The following is a 17,861-nucleotide window of genomic DNA, read 5'->3' as shown; positions in this document are numbered from 1 at the left end:
TTTGATTTACCGTCACTATAAAAACGGTCAATTCCCTACTAAAGGCGTGCAGCGTCATAAAAATAACGGTCAATTCCCTGTTTGGTTAGTAACGTTGTTCCACAGAGCCTTTCCGACAATTTCGACGGCGTCCATATCGACCGATCCTATCGATCACATGTGGTGTGTTAATGTAGAACTTGTCGATTTTACACCGTAGAATAAAATTGAATCACACGATGGCGAGTTTACACCGCAGAATAATCAATTTGAGGGTAAATCCCTAAAAAACACAGAAAAAAGTCTGTAGTTAAACTAATGCTAAATTTAACGTATTTTTATTATAAACAAACTATTTTTTGGCAGTTAAACTGTATAATTGTTGTCGAAATTTTCCACAACCCATGCTCAGGATAGGTATAGTGGCAGCCCCCTCACTTAGACTATTCGATTGTGTCATAGACCTATAATACATAGATGATCCACTATTCTCTTAAAAAAAATTTGTCAGTTCCAAAAATTAATTTTCTGACATTTCGTTTTGATTTTTTCGTAAAGAGTCAGTCCCAAACATTAATTTTCGCGCATTTGCTTTTGTGTTGTTCGTAAAGATCAATGCAGCTCAAAATTAAATTTTGTATTTTCGCGGTTTTGGTCACAATTTTTTGTTCAAATATGAACTTTTAATATATTAATTTATTTATAAATCCTCTGTTGCATCATAAACGTTCTAATTTTGTGTAAAATTGGCAAACTACAAAATAGAATACGAAAGAGATTGTAAGCGTGCTCTTATTTTTCTCGTTTATTCCTAATCTTCGGAACTGTCAAACATAGTTTGACACCCATGGGCCATGGCCATCCTATGTATTATAAGGTCTATGGATTGTGTTACCACAGTGTGAACTTCTCTCTTATCACTGAGTGCTGCCCGATTCTATGACAAAGGATCTCCTTTTTATAGCGGAGTCCGAACGGTGTTCCCCATTACAGTAAAACCACTTTGAAAGACTCAGAAATGTCACCAGCACTACTGAGGTGGGATAACCCACCACTGAGAAAATTGTGGTGTTTGGAAACTCGGTTCGAACCCACGACCTTGTGTATGCAAGACGGGCATGCTAACCATTTCACCATGATGGCTCCCCACTAGGGTTTTTTCCCCGGGAACGGGATCCCGGGAATTCGCTATTTTTTCGCTCCCGATTTCCCGGCAATTAAATGCGGGAATTCCCGGGATTTTTTCTTTACAACATTTTATATAAAATGGAGGGATAAATACTACAAAAAACATTTTTGTTTTAGTACCATTTGGTAAATCATCATTCTCTTTACACTTCCAAAATATACTTTAACAATTTTTAACTGTATTTTTCTATGTAAATAAGGGATTTCAAATCAATTTTTAGTAGATTTTGAGTCTAATATGAACGGGATATAATTTAGTCGTGGGTTCTAGCCCAGGCCTTCCAATTGTTTAAAAGAAGGTTGCTCTTCCTAATTTATTATCGTCATATTTCTATAAACCGACATTCCAATAGACTGGTACACTAAGTAAACCTTTAAGAACAATTGGTAATTTTACCTTATATATCCACTTTTTCAAATGCATAATTTCAAAATATTTTCATAATTATTGCAAGGATGTGTTCATAAAAATGGCAACATTTATTATGATAGTTACTTTAATATCAAATATAGGTGGTGTATTTCTTTCGGGAATATTGATCGAAAATTTACGTATAGTGAAGTATAGTGACTCTGTTTTATGATGGTGACATCGAAAAAAGTTTCTAACATTTCCATACAATTTTTTAAATGTAAAAAATCCCAATATACCGGAAGAGACTTCCATTGTAACCATTGTAAAAGTTTTTTGTATTTTGTGTATTACAAGATCATTTATGGCTGATATAAGCGGTTAACATAATAATACATTGTCTGGACAGCGCCTTATAACCGTAGCTTTAGGCGATTTCTAATTTATTCAAAAGTCTAAATATATGCCACATCATAGGGATGCTAGACGTGCTCTTTTAAAGAGCACATGTGCTCTTTTTTACTAGTGTTGGGAAAGTAACGAGTATTTGATTACAAGTACTCGTTACCGACTAATTTTTTGAGTACTCGTTACTAGTAAATGAGTAATCAATATCTTCAATGCCAGTTGTTTTCTTCTGACGGTAAGTAAGTTGGCGGTTTGGAAGTAAAATTCTTGACTTCTTGGAAAATATTAATTGAAGTTTTCGAAAATCGTTTTATCAGTTAAAATAACACGAAAATGATATATGGCTTCTTCCTTTGAAGAAAGTGAAAAATTTATCTGATTTCTTAAAAACGTTTGCATTTGAAAAAATTTGCATTGGGTGTAGGTGGGAGCTATAATTTAAAGCACCACATGGATCACGTCTCATGCGAATAGTATGAATAATAATGCCGTTGACTTCAGCTGGTTCAATCCAATTGTTTTCAGAGAAGGTACCCAAGCTTATTCAAAAACCCTCGGAAAATTTCAACATTGGGTCTCACGATAAAAATGATCGCTTAATATTTTCATCCACTGTCAATGGTGGAAAATGGTGGATTTAAAAAGTTTGCAAATTGCAAGCATCAGTAATACACAATATACCCTGACGAAAAAATACCAAATAGTAAATACGAAATTGGCTCTAAAATTTTAATGATTGGTGAAAATCTTTTTCTAACGAGACCCATATATCTACAACATCACATTTTATAACACTAGAATAAAACTGGATAATGTAATTAGCTTTTCTATACTCCCAATAAACACAGAATGAGCGTTTTTCAAATGCAACAACTTTTCAGTTTGAGGGTAAATATAATTTTCAACATAAATTCAACTTGACTTGAAATAGCTCATCTTCAAAACATCTTCAAATTGTTTGCGAATTACTTCCAATTTGCCAAAATGTTGACGAAATCTTTGAAAAGGTGTTGAAGATAATTTGAGAAAACTTTGACAAAACACTACCCTAAAATGCAACGAAAAAACCATGTGGTTTTCAATACTTATTTGTGCAACGAAGTTCGTGGTCAATTGCAAGAAATAAAAAAAATGGAAAATTTTAGACAAATAACCAAATAGTTTATAAAAATAGGTAAGTGAAAATAAAAAATGAAATAAAACTTTAAGGAAGTCACTAAATGTATATCTCTTTGCAGAAAACTAAAATTATGGATTCTACGTTCTTGAAAACAATAAAAAGCTGACCAATGAAAAAATGGTGGACAATTAACTGGAACTGCTTCAAATAGTTTATAATAATTGGTACGTCAATATGAAAAATTAAATCAACACTTTAAAGAAGTCACTAAATTTAAATCTCTTTGCAGAAAACTAAAATCTTTGGATGCTACGTTCTTGCAAACAATAAGAAGCTGACCAATAAAAATGTGTGGCTTATCGACAAGAAAAAGTTTCCAGAAACATTACAAGTGCAACCAATTAAAGTTGTTAAAAACAACAAATTGTTGAAATCAACAACTTCTGGATGAAAATGTGCATCACATCGTCAGTTTAATTCATATGCTATTATCAGTTTAAAATGGATATTTTGTGAATTCCTTCTGCTGGAAATCAATTCTAACACGCGGTCCAGTACGTTCCCAATTTTAAATTGCCCGCATGTTAATAAAAGGAAGGAAATCGAATTATCAATACAAAAGTGTTTACTAATAATGTTTAAGATATTTAATGTTTTGTTGTTTGTTTTTTTTTTGTTCTTATTTGTTGATATGTTTAATAAGATTATTATTTATTAATTGGTATTGTAGTGTATTATGTAGTGTAGTGTATTATTATATATTTTATTTTGATAAAAATGGATAAATTATACAAAATTCATAGAATTTTGGCTTTGACTTTCAATTTGATGTGGGGATATCATTCATACAAATTTAGGTTGAAAAATATTTGCAACTATGTTAATTTTGAATTTGACTCGCATCGAAAATTGTTTGACAAATTATTGAGTAGCGATGCATTTCAATTTGAGGATAACACTTGAGATATTATTGCTAATGTCTTGAACTTCACTGTTGAGGGTAATGTCTGTTTTTTGTTGAGAACGCGATTTTCTCAACAATTTCTCAACTTGAATATTACCCTAATCCTTTGAAAAAATGTTTGAAAAATTGTTGAAATTTAGCATTTTTCAAACGTTTGTGTTTATTGGGCTGTTTTTAAATTTAAAAAAGATGAAGATATTATTAAAAAGTGCCCACAATACATTTTTTAATTTTTTTATAAAAGTAACGAGTAGTAACGAGTACTCAATTCAAAAGTAACGAGTAGTCAAAAGTAATCAAAATTTACAAGACTATTTTTTACAATATGTGCTCTTAAAACAAGATGGACAAAAAGAACACGCAAAAGTGGTCTATTTTTAGTTATGTACTATGTTTGTGCTCTTTGTATGCACCACAACAAATATTACTCCAACTCGATTTAATAAATGGTAAAAGTAAACTGAACATACGTAAATGTCACACTACGAGATTTTTCTACGCCATTATTTTCTAATTAAATAGTGTTTTACTTTATATATCAGAGTCGAAGAAGAGCACGCCGATGTTGCTTCTCCACTTTGTACTCTGTTCTAAATGTAAACAAACTTCTTTCAATAACATTTTTCACAAAAAACCCAAACAAATGACTTACAAAGTACTGTAAGAAAATTAGCTTGAGTTGAAAGTGGTTTATTTTATGTATTTGTTATGAACCTTTTTTATGTTTAAATGAATTATTATGGAATTAAATGTTTTTATTTTATTTGAAAAATTTTTTTCTTTTTTTTCGTTTTTCCCTCTTTTTATAAACTGAATGTGCTCTTTTTGCATCTTCAAAATCTGGCATCCCTAGCCACATCGAAGCAAGTTTCCCTTTGACCGGGATCCCGGGAAATTAGAAAAAATTCCCGCTTTCCCGGGAATGGTAAAAGTCAGGGAAAAAGAAAACCTACTCCCCACCATAGAAGAGATCATCTTAGAATTTCATCATGGGAAAGAATATGTAATGGGGGTCTCAGATAAGAGCAGTGGGAGCAACTGCAGTTTATGGGCCCCTCACCGATTTGCTTGAAATTAATATACGTTATGTAACTTAGTATGCTGATTCTAACAAGGTAAAATTTTTGTCCCGGAAATACCCGGGTCTTGAGATATAGCCTTCCAAAGGGTCAGCAAAAAAATGATATATCTCCTTTGTTTTTGGTCCAATCTAAACAAACTTGGTGTCATATGAAAGCTTATTTTATGCACTTTTATACGCAAAATATATTAGTTTGGGAGATATAAATAAAAATAAGGAATTTTTACTCTAATTTTTTTGTTATTTTCGTTATATCTCAAAAAGTCTTCGATTACACCCCATTTTTTTTATACGCAGTTTGAAAGCCTAAACTCTGGCCTTTCGTTTGATATATAACATATATTTATAGGTCCACTCTTAACAAAGTTATTGAGCTTTTATTCTGAGTAGGAACAAAAAAAAAAAATGATTATTACTGAAATATTTACCCTTTGGACTCTGTCCATAGGAGAAAGTCTCAAACCCCGGCCGAAGGCCGGCTACTTTTCCCCCCTTGGGATTGCGTTAGCCCATTTTGGACTCTATCCATAGGAGAAAGTCTTAAACTCCGGCCGAGTCCAAAGTTGGCTAACGCAATCCCAAGGGGGGAAAAGTAGCCGGCCTTCGGCCGGGGTTTAAGACTTTCTCCTATGGACAGAGTCCAAAGTGGGCTAACGCAATCCCAAGGGGGGAAAAGTAGCCGGCCTTCGGCCGGGGTTAAACACTTTCTTCTATGCACAGAGTCCAAAGTGGGCTAACGCAATCCCAAGGGGGGAAAAGTAGCCGGCCTTCGGCCGTGGTTTAAGACTTTCTCCTATGGACAGAGTCCAAAATGGGCTAACGCAATCTTAAAGGGGGAAAAGTAGCCGGCCTTCGGCCGTGGTTTAAGACTTTCTCCTATGGACAGAGTCCAAAATGGGCTAACGCAATCTTAAAGGGGGAAAAGTAGCCGGCCTTCGGCCGGGGTTTAAGACTTTCTCCTATGGACAGAGTCCAAAGTGGGCTAACGCAATCCCAAGGGGGGAAAAGTAGCCGGCTTTGGCCGGGGTTTAAGACTTTCTCCTATGGACAGAGTCCAAAGGGTAAATATTTCACTAATAATCTTTTTTTTTTGTTCCTACTCAGAATAAAAGCTCAATAACTTTGTTAAGAGTGGACCTATAAAGATATGTTATACATCAAACAAAAGGCCAGAGTTTAGGCTTTCAAACTGCGTATAAAAAAACCTGGGTGTAATCGAAGACTTTTTGAGATATAACGAAAATAACAAAAAATTAGGGTAAAAAATTCTTATTTTTATTTATATCTCCCAAACTAAATTAAATATTTAAAAAATATAGTTTGCGTATAAAAGTGCGTAAAATAAGCTTTCATATGACACCAAGTTTGCTTAGATTGGACCAAAAACAAGGGAGATATATCCAGTTTTTATTGACCCTTTGGAGGGCTATATCTCAAGACCCGGGTATTTCCGGGACAAAAATTGTACCTTGTTAGAATCAGCACACTAAGTTACATAACATATATTAATTTCAAGCAAATCGGTGAGGGGCCCATAAACTGCAGTTTAGCCCCATATACCAACACCATGTTCCAAATTTTAGCCGGATCGGATGAAATATGCTTCTCTTTGGAGATCCGCAAGCCAAATCTAGGGATCGGCTTATATGGGGGCTATATATAATTATGGACCGAGGTGGGCAAATTTTTCGTGGTTGTTAGAGACCATATACCAACACCATGTACTAAATTTCAGCCGGATCGGATGAAATTTGCTTCTCGTTGAGGCTCTGCAAGCTAAATCGGGGGATCGGTTAATATGGGGGCTATATATATTTATAGACCGATGTGGACCAATTTTTGCATGGTTGTTAGAGACCATATACCAACACAATTTAGAGATTTCTCTAAATTTCTCTTAGGTGCTCCGCAAGCCAAATCTGGGGGTCCGTTTATATGGGGGCTATACGTAAAAGTGATCCGATATTGCCTATTTACAATACCATCCGACCTACATCAATAACAACTAATTGTGCGAAGTTTCAAGTCCATAGCTTGTTTCGTTCGGAAGTTAGCGTGATTTCAACACACGGACGGACGGACATGCTTAGATCGACTCAGAATTTCACCACGACCCATAATATATATATACTTTATGGGGTCTCAGAGCAATATTTCGATGTGTTACAAACGGAATGACCATAAGCGTAGGAAGGCCTCTGGGGAGGGGGCTTAGACCCCCCCAGAAAAAATTTAGCCCCCCCAGAATTTGAAAACCTATTTACGATTTTACATTTGTATAAAAAATAAACAAGTATATACAACCGCACAAAGTTCCGCTAAAGACTTTCATGCACAATCGAATTACTTGGGTTGTGGTAGCAGTTGCCGATGGCAATGTTTTAAGTCTGATATTTATGAAATAGAACTGTGATTGAACTTATGGTTTAGTTGAATAACTAACAGCCTGTTTCTGTATGTCGAACGAGTTCAATCGATCGACTGAAATGCATAGAAACAGCTGTTTTTTGGTTATAAATTCAGCTGTTTGTTTCCATTTTAGTCGATCCACAGAGCTCATTCGACATACATAAACAGGCTGTAAAGCTCCTTTATTATATTGTTTAGTCTGGTTTAGTCATCTTAATTAAAAAATAGTAATTGGTATTAAAACTATTCTTTCATAAATTAATATCTTTATAATGCTGCAAAAAAGAAGTGAAAATGTTATTTTTGGGTCCGGAAGTGGTGAATTGGCGGAGATGCAATGAATGTAATAGGAACTCGTCATAGAACGAATGTCCACCGTTTCAACAGCCGTTGCAATAAATTTGCATCCCTTCTTACGGTGTGATCCATATCGTTGTGTGATATTTTCCCAAATAAATAATTTTTATTTATTCGGTTTTTATTTGATTTTTGGTCGAACTTTTGTTAGAATTATATAAATATTTATAAAGACCTCGAGCTTCAAGAAACATTAATTTTTATATTTTTTTATGATTTTTAATGCATTCTAACGCTTGTTTGAATATTGTCAAAAACTATCGATTTTTCTATAATGGATTTAGCATTTTTGTGGCAAAATTTGAATAATTTTTACCATTTTATATATTCTTACTCTTTTTTAAACTATTTGAAAAAAGAAAACAAAAATTACGCATTAAAATATGAAAAAGCTGAAGTAAAAAACTTCCTGTGTAGTTAATACAATTAACTTCTTTGTGAGGACATTTTTGGAAGTGCTTTTAAAGTTGTGCCTTTAAAACAAATCCCACTTTTTTTGCTGGAAAAAGTGTGGAACTACTTTTAGTTGCTTTATTATATATTATTTTGATGTCTATTTTTGTATTCTTTTTTATGAAATAAAACAATAATTGAACCTATAAGTTCAGTCTATAAATTTTTAGCTAGGGGGGCTATAGCCCCCCCTAGGAAAATTGTCTAGCTACGCTAATGGGAATGACAAAGTTAATATACCCCCATCCTATGGTCGAGGGTATAAAAAGTGATGGACATTTTTTTTTTAATTTTTATTAAAATTTATTTCAAACAATCAATTGTTAATCAAAAAAAAAAACACTAAGCCAATTCAGAAAGTAATTGAAAATAGATACATTCTTTAATTAAATAAATTGAGTTTTGTAATCAATAACAATTAAATTTTTAATTGAATCAATTAAATTGAACAAATTGAATTTTGCTAATGAAATAAATTTATAATAAAGAATTTTTTTAGGCCCAATTAAAATTGTGACTCATACTATCATTTTCGTGATTAAAGACATATTAATTAAACAATTAATTGGATCAATTAATTTTGTGATTGAATCAGAGAAAGAATTTTATTTGTAGGCAACCACCACTCAAGAATGTAAAAGTTGATCTTCAGATCGCGACACCCAGCGTTACAAAAGAGAGCGGGTCTGAACAGGATTCATGACGATACTGTAGATGAAGGTTAATCTGTTCCACCGCCCATATCACCGGAAAAGAGACCTCTCTCGGCAGACTAGGGTAGTTTTAGGCCAACTAAGACCAGGCAAATGCAGTCGCCTCAATTCCAACATATCAGTGATGAAAGCAGTATTCTCTGCGGTAGTAAACATATCCAATTACATCCGTAGCTGACGTGTGTCGCAACTTAACCCCCTTTTCGCTTGCCTAGCTAATCCTACCATACTCACCACCAGATCACACTGGTCACATCCCATCCTTGTCGCAGAGATCTTTGATCTGGACACTAGCTGAAGTACCAAAGCATAGAACAAAGTGAATGAAACTATGTTAAAATCTGTTACAACAACAACATTAGGGTTCAGAAATGGGTTTTATTGAAATTTTTAGACTTAAACATAAATGAAAGTTAAACACGAAATTAAATCAGTTTTCTCTGCGGCAGTAATATTCATATTCAATTACATCCTTCGTATTGTAATGGTCGTATTTCCATGAAACTTTGTAGAATTTCATTTGTCACCAGCCTGCGTGCGGATTGATGTTTCTCAACAATGGGTGTTATAACCTGGAATAATAAGAATAACAAGATCATAAAATTGTGTGCTTTCCAAATTTATGATGAATATTAGAAAACAATTACATCAATTGCCAGTTTTTTAATTTCTCCCGTCAGAATTTCACCCTTTATATAGGATACTCGTATCTTTTCCAATTTTTCGTCATCTTCCATGAAGAATTTCAATAACTGATAGGAAACATCAATATCCGGTATACCGCCAAGCTTCTTATGTTCTTCCATGGTATCACGGCCACCAGAGAATGCATATTTATTGATTTTATCTGCAATTCTCTTAGGTGTATCGGTTAGAAATACTGCTGAATTCTCTGCACTAGCTGACATTTTTGATTTGGCACCTTGCAAAGCTGGGAAAAATGTTGAATGTATCAAAGCACACTTGGGAAAACCCAAACGTGGTGTCACATCACGGCACATACGAAAATATGGATCTTGGTCTATAGCACAAGGGACTAAACAGTGAACTTTTTGATTGCCAAAAATAAATGGGAATGTAGAGGATAACGCTGGAGCAGCCTGTACTACTGGAAAAGCAATCTTACCGACCACATCGGATTCACATATACCAAAGATACCTTTGATTTGATTAAAGGTAACACATTTTTGCATTCGTACAATATTTTGATAAAATGCAGGACATTGGCTGAAATATAACAGAAAACAAAAACAAAGATTAGTTAAAATTACTGGATTGATTATTGACTATTTAAATAGCTTAAAATGCCATTGCCCAACGTTTTCATTTGAATATCCAATATATTTATTTTCATCATCAGAAACAAGTAAAGCAATCATCTTCAAATAGTGCGCATTCTCAACACACATGCATTTGGTGTTCAAAACGAGTACATTTCCCGCAAATATATTTAAAGTTAAATTAAACAAACAGTAGAATCAAGTAAAAATGCTTCTGTACAATTATAATAGAAGGGCAGATCCCGCAATATTGAGCTAAGTTGTAGATGTATTGCGTCTGTGTAATTACACTGAAATCAATTTACACATAAATCAAAAAATTTCTACAAATTGATAATTCATAAATAGTAATTAGGGCTGTCATTCGGGAAAATCGACGGGATTAATACCGAATCCTGGGATTTTGCGAGATCCCGCAGAAAATTCCAATTTGTTAAATTGTCATCACTTTTTATGATTGTTTATTAATAAATTGGAGTCTCCATTCAATGCGAACGTCCTTAGATTTCATTCCCGACAAATAAAGTTAATGAAAATATGGTACACCTCGAGTAAGAATTTATTATACATGAGGTATATTATACTAACAGCACAATTTCATCAAAAATCTAATGGCGTTTTCTTTTCTTGTAAAAAATTAACACTTTTTTTGCATTTTGCCTGGAAAATGTACTCTTTAGGTTCTTTTCTAAAAAAACAGGCAAAAGTGCGAAAAGGCTTCGAATTCTGTTGTGAAAATAGCACCACGCATAGAGGCAAATTACGGGCATTTTCAGCACTGCCAACAAACGAGAGTGCTGCCATTGCCCTGTTTCCTTCTTTGAATTCTTTTCTGCCCGCTGAAATGATAGCATTTTTTAGGTTGCTGGTAACATTTTAAAAATGCGCATTCTGTACAGACAAAATGAAGGCAAAGCACTTTTTTCAGAAAAGAAAACACCATAAGTAAACGATAAGGTGCTCCTTTGAACATTGAGTTCATGTGAAATGGAATTCATGCCACATAAAATATAAAAACAATGATAAAAGTTCCCTCGATAATATGACAAAATCGCGTTTATCTGATGAAAATATGGATGCCTTGATATTTTTAAGATATTACTTAAAACGATGAAGTACAAAAGGATTAACACAAGTGTACGAAAATATATCTAGTACGATCAAAATCCTTAAAATCTTTTGCTGAGTAAGATAGCGATATTAAATTATTTTTGCGATAATTTTTTTGTTTTTCTTGTCTTTACAATGTTGAGATGGACTAAGTGTTCGTTATGTATGATAGCAATTTAAAAGTGCTTTTTAATTTACTCTTATGTTCTTTTGTTGTGGTTTTTGTTAATAAAATTGAATTAACATAAATTGGTTTAATGTACAGATGGTTATTACTTAAAATATTTAAATTAACCCCAAAAATTTCGGGATTCAGAAAAAATTCCGGGATTCTTTATTTTGTAGTCCCGAATCCCGGGATTTATAAAAATCGATCGCGAACGACAGCCCTAATAGTAATACATTATTTTTCAATATTTTTTATTTTCCTGGATATTTTTTGTACCTTGCAGAATTAAACTTTTACATTAACCTTTTACGCTTATTGTAAATGTAGTTTATCAATAAATAAATAAATAAATAACTCAGCATATTTCTAGTTTGTTTGTTGAAAATTGCGACTTCTGGGCTCTCAAAAATAAAATAGGGAGATAGATCCATATGGGAGTTATATCAAACCCTATTTTCCATGTATTTTTAAAACCACCATCATCAAATTGGCGATTTGCATGAAATTCAAAGCAAAAGAGGTCCAAAAATATGTGTGTTAATAGGCCTATGTATTGGTATAGCCCCCACCATAGAGACATATTGCCCAATTTGACTTTTTGAGCATTTAGATAAATTTTTATCCGATGTGTCTGAAATTGTCTATCCAGAGGTATTTTAGGTCCATAAATAGGTATGTTCAAAATGATGTGTATCGGTCAACGTTTTGGTATAGCCCCCCCCCCCCCCCCCATAGGTTAGGTTAGGTGGCAGCTAGATGTATCAGGCTCACTTGGACTATTCAGTCCATTGTGATACCACATTGGTGAACTTCTCTCTTATCACTGAGTGCTGCCCGATTCCATGTTAAGTTCAATGACAAGAGACCTCATTTTTATAGCCGAGTCCGAACGGCGTTCCACATTGTTGTGAAACCACTTAGAGAAACTTTGAAACCCTTAGAAATGTCACCAGCATTCCTTAGGTGGGATACTCCACCGCTGAAAAACTTTTTGGTGTTCGGTCGAAGAAGGAATCGAACCCACAACCTTGTGTATGCAAGGCGGACATGCTAACCATTGCACCACGGTGGCTCCCAAAAAACTGTAATGGAATCTAATTTGTCGAAATATTTCTTTAGTTACAAATATAGGAAGTGTTTTTCAAATTTTGTTTTGCAGGAGTCGGAGTCGAGCAAAATTTTTAGGACTCCGGCTCCGACTCCAGAAAATCTTCGGACTCCGACTCCACAGCCCGTATATATTAAATAAAAAATCGTAGATATTAAATAAAATATAAATTGTGGCGTTTAGATGCTCGTGAAATCAAGAAGCGATATAGCTCCATAAGTTTAGTTTTAAAATTTCAGACAAAACGGATAAATGCGGATAATAATTTCGAGTTTAGCCTCTAAAATCAAAAATAAATCTGTAAAAGCAGAATAAAATCATAACTTTTTTGGCAAATTTTATTACAAAAAAATAAATATATAAAATATATACCTGTGATGGAAATTTTATTATAACTTAATGCGGAATAGCCCAAAGCAACGATTATTCAAAATGGATTATTAAATAAAAGTAATCGTGAAAATACATTCATTCACCCACGTACTTGTTTGCTTTATATCATTGTGGTTGTCAATTTGTTTAATGGACTACATCAAAATCATGCACATGTGTAATTGATTTCGTTTTTAAATCTATTTTTGTTTTTTTTTTTAATTAATAGTTGTTTATTTTTTTATTTTTGACATTTAAAAAATTTAGTGATATTTTTCCGTGTAGCAATTTGGATCTTCACGGCGAGTATATATATACTCTTGTACAGCTTATCTTAGATATTACGTTGATGTTCGGTATCAGCACACATACACAAATACGTATAGCGGTAATAGAAACCAGGGCATTTCCCGCAATATTGAGCTGTAGTGCTGTACAGTAGATATTGAAATAAACAACCAAAATCGCATCTGTACAATTACACTGAACACAATTTAATAATATATTATAGATTATTTTGTTTTTGTCTTTTTATACCCTGCGCCACACTGCGGAACAGGGTATTATAAGTTAGTGCATATGTTTGCAACACCCAGAAGGAGACGAGATAGACACATGGTGTCTTTGGTAATAATGCTCAGGATGAGTCCCTGAGTCGATCTAGCCATTTCCATCTGTCCGTGATCACATTTTTGTAACCAAAGTCTAGGTCGCAATTTAAGTTCAATCGACTTCAAATTTGGCACAAGTAGGTGTTTTTGGCTCAGAATAGAACCCTATTGATTTTGGAAGAAATCGGATCAGATTTAGATATAGCTTCCATATATATCTCTCGCCCGATATTGACTTATAAGGCCCCAGAAGCCAGAGTTTTAGCCCAATTTGGTTGAAATTTTGCACTAGGATTACAATTAGTAGTGTAGTCAATTGTGCTAAATTTTATTGAAATCGGTTCGGAATTAGGTATAGCTTCCATATAAGTCTTTCGCCCGATATGGACTTATATGGCCCTAGAAGCAAGAGTTTTAGCCGAATTTGGTTGAAATTTTGCACTAGGAGTACAAGTGTGCTAAATTTTATTGAACTCGGTTCAGATTTAGATATAGGTCGAAAACTTGTAAAAATGACTCAAAATTTTCCTTTATTTCTAATATATATCTATCGACCGATAAATCATAAATACACTTTTACGAAGTTGCCTCAAAATTGGTTCATATTTAAATGTTTCCTATCTTTTTTTACTAACATTGTGTTACACCTCAGCGCATTAGTCGACTTAAATGTAAAATCTATAAGTATTGTAGAACTCTGGTCAGATATACAGAATATATGTGTATGGGTGCAAATAGCATCCAACACATTGGACGGATTTGATATGGTATCGAAAATGTGGATTTACAAAGTGGTGCAGGGTATAATATAGTCGGCCCCGCCCGACTTTAGACTTTTCTTACTTGTTTTTTAATAATCCTAGGAATTATATGCAGATTTTAACGCACTTGTTTGTTACTCAATAGATTTGTATGATTATTTATGACATTTTTTTAGCGGATCGGATAAAAAAATAAATTTCTACAAGGCTAATGTGGCAGACGAGGACAAATTTCTATGGTTTCTGTGATAGTGGAGTCAAATGCGGAATTTCTTTAGGATGGAATAAAAAATGCACGTTCAATTGAGAATGGACATAGGGTGCTCCGAAAATCCAGTAAATCTAATCTATATAAACTGAAATTTTTTGCAATAGAACTCTCTTGGAGAAATTGAATTGAAGTCCGATAGTACCGCGATTTTTTCTTAAAAAGAAAATTCTTGTGACCTGAGTTTACGATTACCCGAATATAGGGACTGTGTTGAGAAAAGTAAGCGCATGGGTATTTAACGAACGAACAATTACCATAGGAACTGAAACTGGTTGCATACAAAATATTTGCATGTGTAAACAATTAATGCTGCTTGGGAGCAGACTTTGTTTAAATTGATTTTTTTTTAACATTAGGATCTTGAAGAAAAACAGCTTCGTTTTTTTTTGTCCAGTTATTTGAAACTGTAATTGAAATCAATACATTGAGATTGTACACATGCTATTGGTTTTGAGTTTGAGCAAAAAGTTTATACAGTTGCATAGTTGCCTAAGAATTTGCATGATTTGTTGTAGTAGTATGTCGGTATTAGTCATACAAATTAAGGGGACATTACCCTACAATTTCTAGATTTTGAAAATGCGGCAGAGAATAATATAGCATTCCCCATGTATAAGTATCTTTAATAAGAATTTCAAATGTAAGTTGGATTTAAGTCCCAGTGTATCTCAAGCTTTTTGTTATAAGAAAAATATATTCCGATTCTGAATATCGGAACATGAGGCTATGTCCATCATATTTTTTTTTACTTACCCCATAAAGGTCAAATCATTAAATATGAAAGTTTTCTTTTGGTCAAACCCCATAGCAATAATATCTTTGGCATTTTCATGGGCCAAATTAATAGCGTCTTCCACTTTTAGATTCTTCCATATTGTTTTCTCATCATCGGACATTTGAATTACCAAAGGTACATCAAAAGCATCTTGGAGATATCTAAGAAAAGAAAAAAAAAATATAAAAAACATGATTATCGTTTATAACTTTCTTTCTGATATTCATATATAAACAGGTAAGGAAAGCCTAAAGTCTGGCTGGGCCGACTATATTATACCCTGCACCATATTGTAGATCTATATTTTCGATACCATCTCAAACCCTTCCAAATTGTTGGGAGTTATATAAAGGTTTATGTTCCCATATTTTATTTAAATTTGAACCGATTTGCACAACATTGTTTTGACTTCTTAGAAAATCTCTAGACTTCAAATTTAAATGGGCTAATGGCCTGGGCGGAGTTAATAAAAATTGTAATAAAAAAACATGGGAAATATCGAATATGTATTAGAGGCAAAGAAAATTAATCATTTTTACAAGCTTTCGTTTTTTCAGTGACAGTTTTGCCTTAACGTTAATTCTACTCCATGTACAAAATTTCACGTAAATCGGAGTAAAACTTTGGCCTCTGTGGTCATATCAGTGTAAATCCGGCGAAAGATATATATGGGAGGTATATCTAAATCTGAACCGATTTCTTCCAAAACCCATACTTGTGCCAAATTTAAAGTCGATTGGACTAAAAATGAGATCTAGATTTAGATTACAAAGATGTGTTCACAGGCATGATTAGATCGACTCAGGGGCCCACACTGAGTATTATTGCCAAAGACACCATGCGTCTATCTCGTCTCCTTCTGTGTTTTGCAAACAGGGTATAAAAAGCAAAATAAAGAATCCCATGACATGACAGGGATCTTGAATATGTCGGTGCTAAAATATAGACAATAATGATGGAAAGAGAAAATTTAATTTCTTCTAACGACAATAAGAATCTATATTCGCGCCTCTCTACCTGTATTTGTGTGCTCTTTAACTTGTTCTCCATTTTTTTTATAGTGGACTGAAGTCCACATAAATAAAATGGAGATTCGTTTTTTGTGATTTATAGAAGTACTATGTTTCCATGTTGCAAATAGTTTCTAAATGTTTTGCATATTACTTCCCATTCGAATAACCATAATGCCTGTTAGATTAAACGTCCTCCAAAAGAGTTGGTGGCGTGCCACAAAATACCCTCTTAATATCGTCACTCTACTGTCATATTTGTCTTACTTTTAACCTGACAGGGATCTTGAAAATGTTGCAACTAAAATATAGACATTGATAGGGTACAGATGACATTTAATTCCTTCTAAAGGCAATAGGTAGATATTTGTTGAGCCTTTTCACCAATAGTTTTGTTATTATCCTAATTTTTATAGTAGACTGAAGTCCTCAAGTGATAGAAATGAAGATTCATTTTTTTATGATATATAAAGGACTAAGTTTACATTTTAAATTCCATTTTGAATACCATACTGCCATTTATTGTGAAACTTCCTTCCAAGTTAGAGTTAGTGGCGTGCCACTTCTCAATATACCCTTTTTATATTGCATTCTACTTTCATATTCTGTTTATATTTAAACGGCAAAATAGTCCTAAATAAGCAAATTACTTACTTTGTCATGATAAGCGGTACCAAATGACCTAAATGCAATGATTCCGAGCTTGGTCCTCGTCCTGTATACAAATAAAATGGCTTGCCTTCTTCTTTCAATTTTAGTATGGTATCCAATTCGCGATGGGAAAAGAATATACCTCTTCGAATCATGTGATGGACCGGTTTCCCAGTTATCTTTTCAATGCGTCGAATTAAATCATCATTGATGCGACAACAACCAAAGCGTTCTGTAAAGGGGAAAGAACCATTTAATAATAAACAAAAGGTTGACTCATATTAAGAGTTAGTGTGCATACCGATTAGTTTTCCATAGTCTATGCCAGAGTCACTGCTACTTGCTACAGTCCATGGATTCACAATATCTTCCTGTTGATCATCCTGAAGCGATGTTTGTTCAACCTCTTTATTTAACTTATCACTCATTTTTATTCACAAAGAGAATGTGGCGAGCTCCAATTATCATTCACAAGAATTCGAATGTTATACTAATGTTGAACAAAATGAGGCATTCTATTTATTTGCCTTTTGAATGATGCAATACCAGCCTGATTTAAGTAACGGTCAATTCCCTACTAAGTAGGGAATTGACCGTTTCTTTATATATATGGCACCACAGGGCTTTCGAGACATTTTTGACGCCGTTAACACCGATGACCATGTGCATTCACATGGTGCACAATATAAATATATTGTATGATAAAGAGAAGCCGATTT

The 17,861-nt window shown here is 33.7% G+C and overlaps 1 protein-coding gene and 1 long non-coding RNA gene across 2 annotated transcripts; one reads left to right on the top strand and one right to left on the bottom strand.

The window, feature by feature from the left end:
• The first annotated feature begins 2,820 nt into the window (after nucleotides 1–2,820).
• LOC142239034 (uncharacterized) lies at nucleotides 2,821–3,619 on the top strand. The gene is made up of 3 exons (XR_012722898.1): nucleotides 2,821–3,101; nucleotides 3,166–3,271; nucleotides 3,337–3,619. It is a non-coding gene; the product is annotated as an uncharacterized LOC142239034 (long non-coding RNA).
• Nucleotides 3,620–9,382: 5,763 nt separating this feature from the next.
• Nucleotides 9,383–17,716, bottom strand: LOC142221153 (tryptophan--tRNA ligase, cytoplasmic-like). The gene is made up of 5 exons (XM_075290730.1): nucleotides 17,444–17,716; nucleotides 17,146–17,374; nucleotides 15,460–15,642; nucleotides 9,672–10,251; nucleotides 9,383–9,596 (listed from the first exon to the last, which is right to left on the bottom strand). Exons 1-5 carry the CDS (start codon nucleotides 17,568–17,570, stop codon nucleotides 9,486–9,488), a joined length of 1,230 nt encoding a protein of 409 aa, XP_075146845.1. The 5' UTR covers nucleotides 17,571–17,716; the 3' UTR covers nucleotides 9,383–9,485.
• Between the last annotated feature and the right edge of the window lie 145 nt (nucleotides 17,717–17,861).

Source organism: Haematobia irritans, chromosome 1 (genome assembly GCF_050003625.1).
Source record: "Haematobia irritans isolate KBUSLIRL chromosome 1, ASM5000362v1, whole genome shotgun sequence".
Taxonomy (NCBI): Eukaryota; Metazoa; Arthropoda; class Insecta; order Diptera; family Muscidae; genus Haematobia; species Haematobia irritans.
The sequence above is the reverse complement of the archived record's forward strand: the minus strand, read 5'-3'. Positions and strand labels throughout refer to the sequence as shown.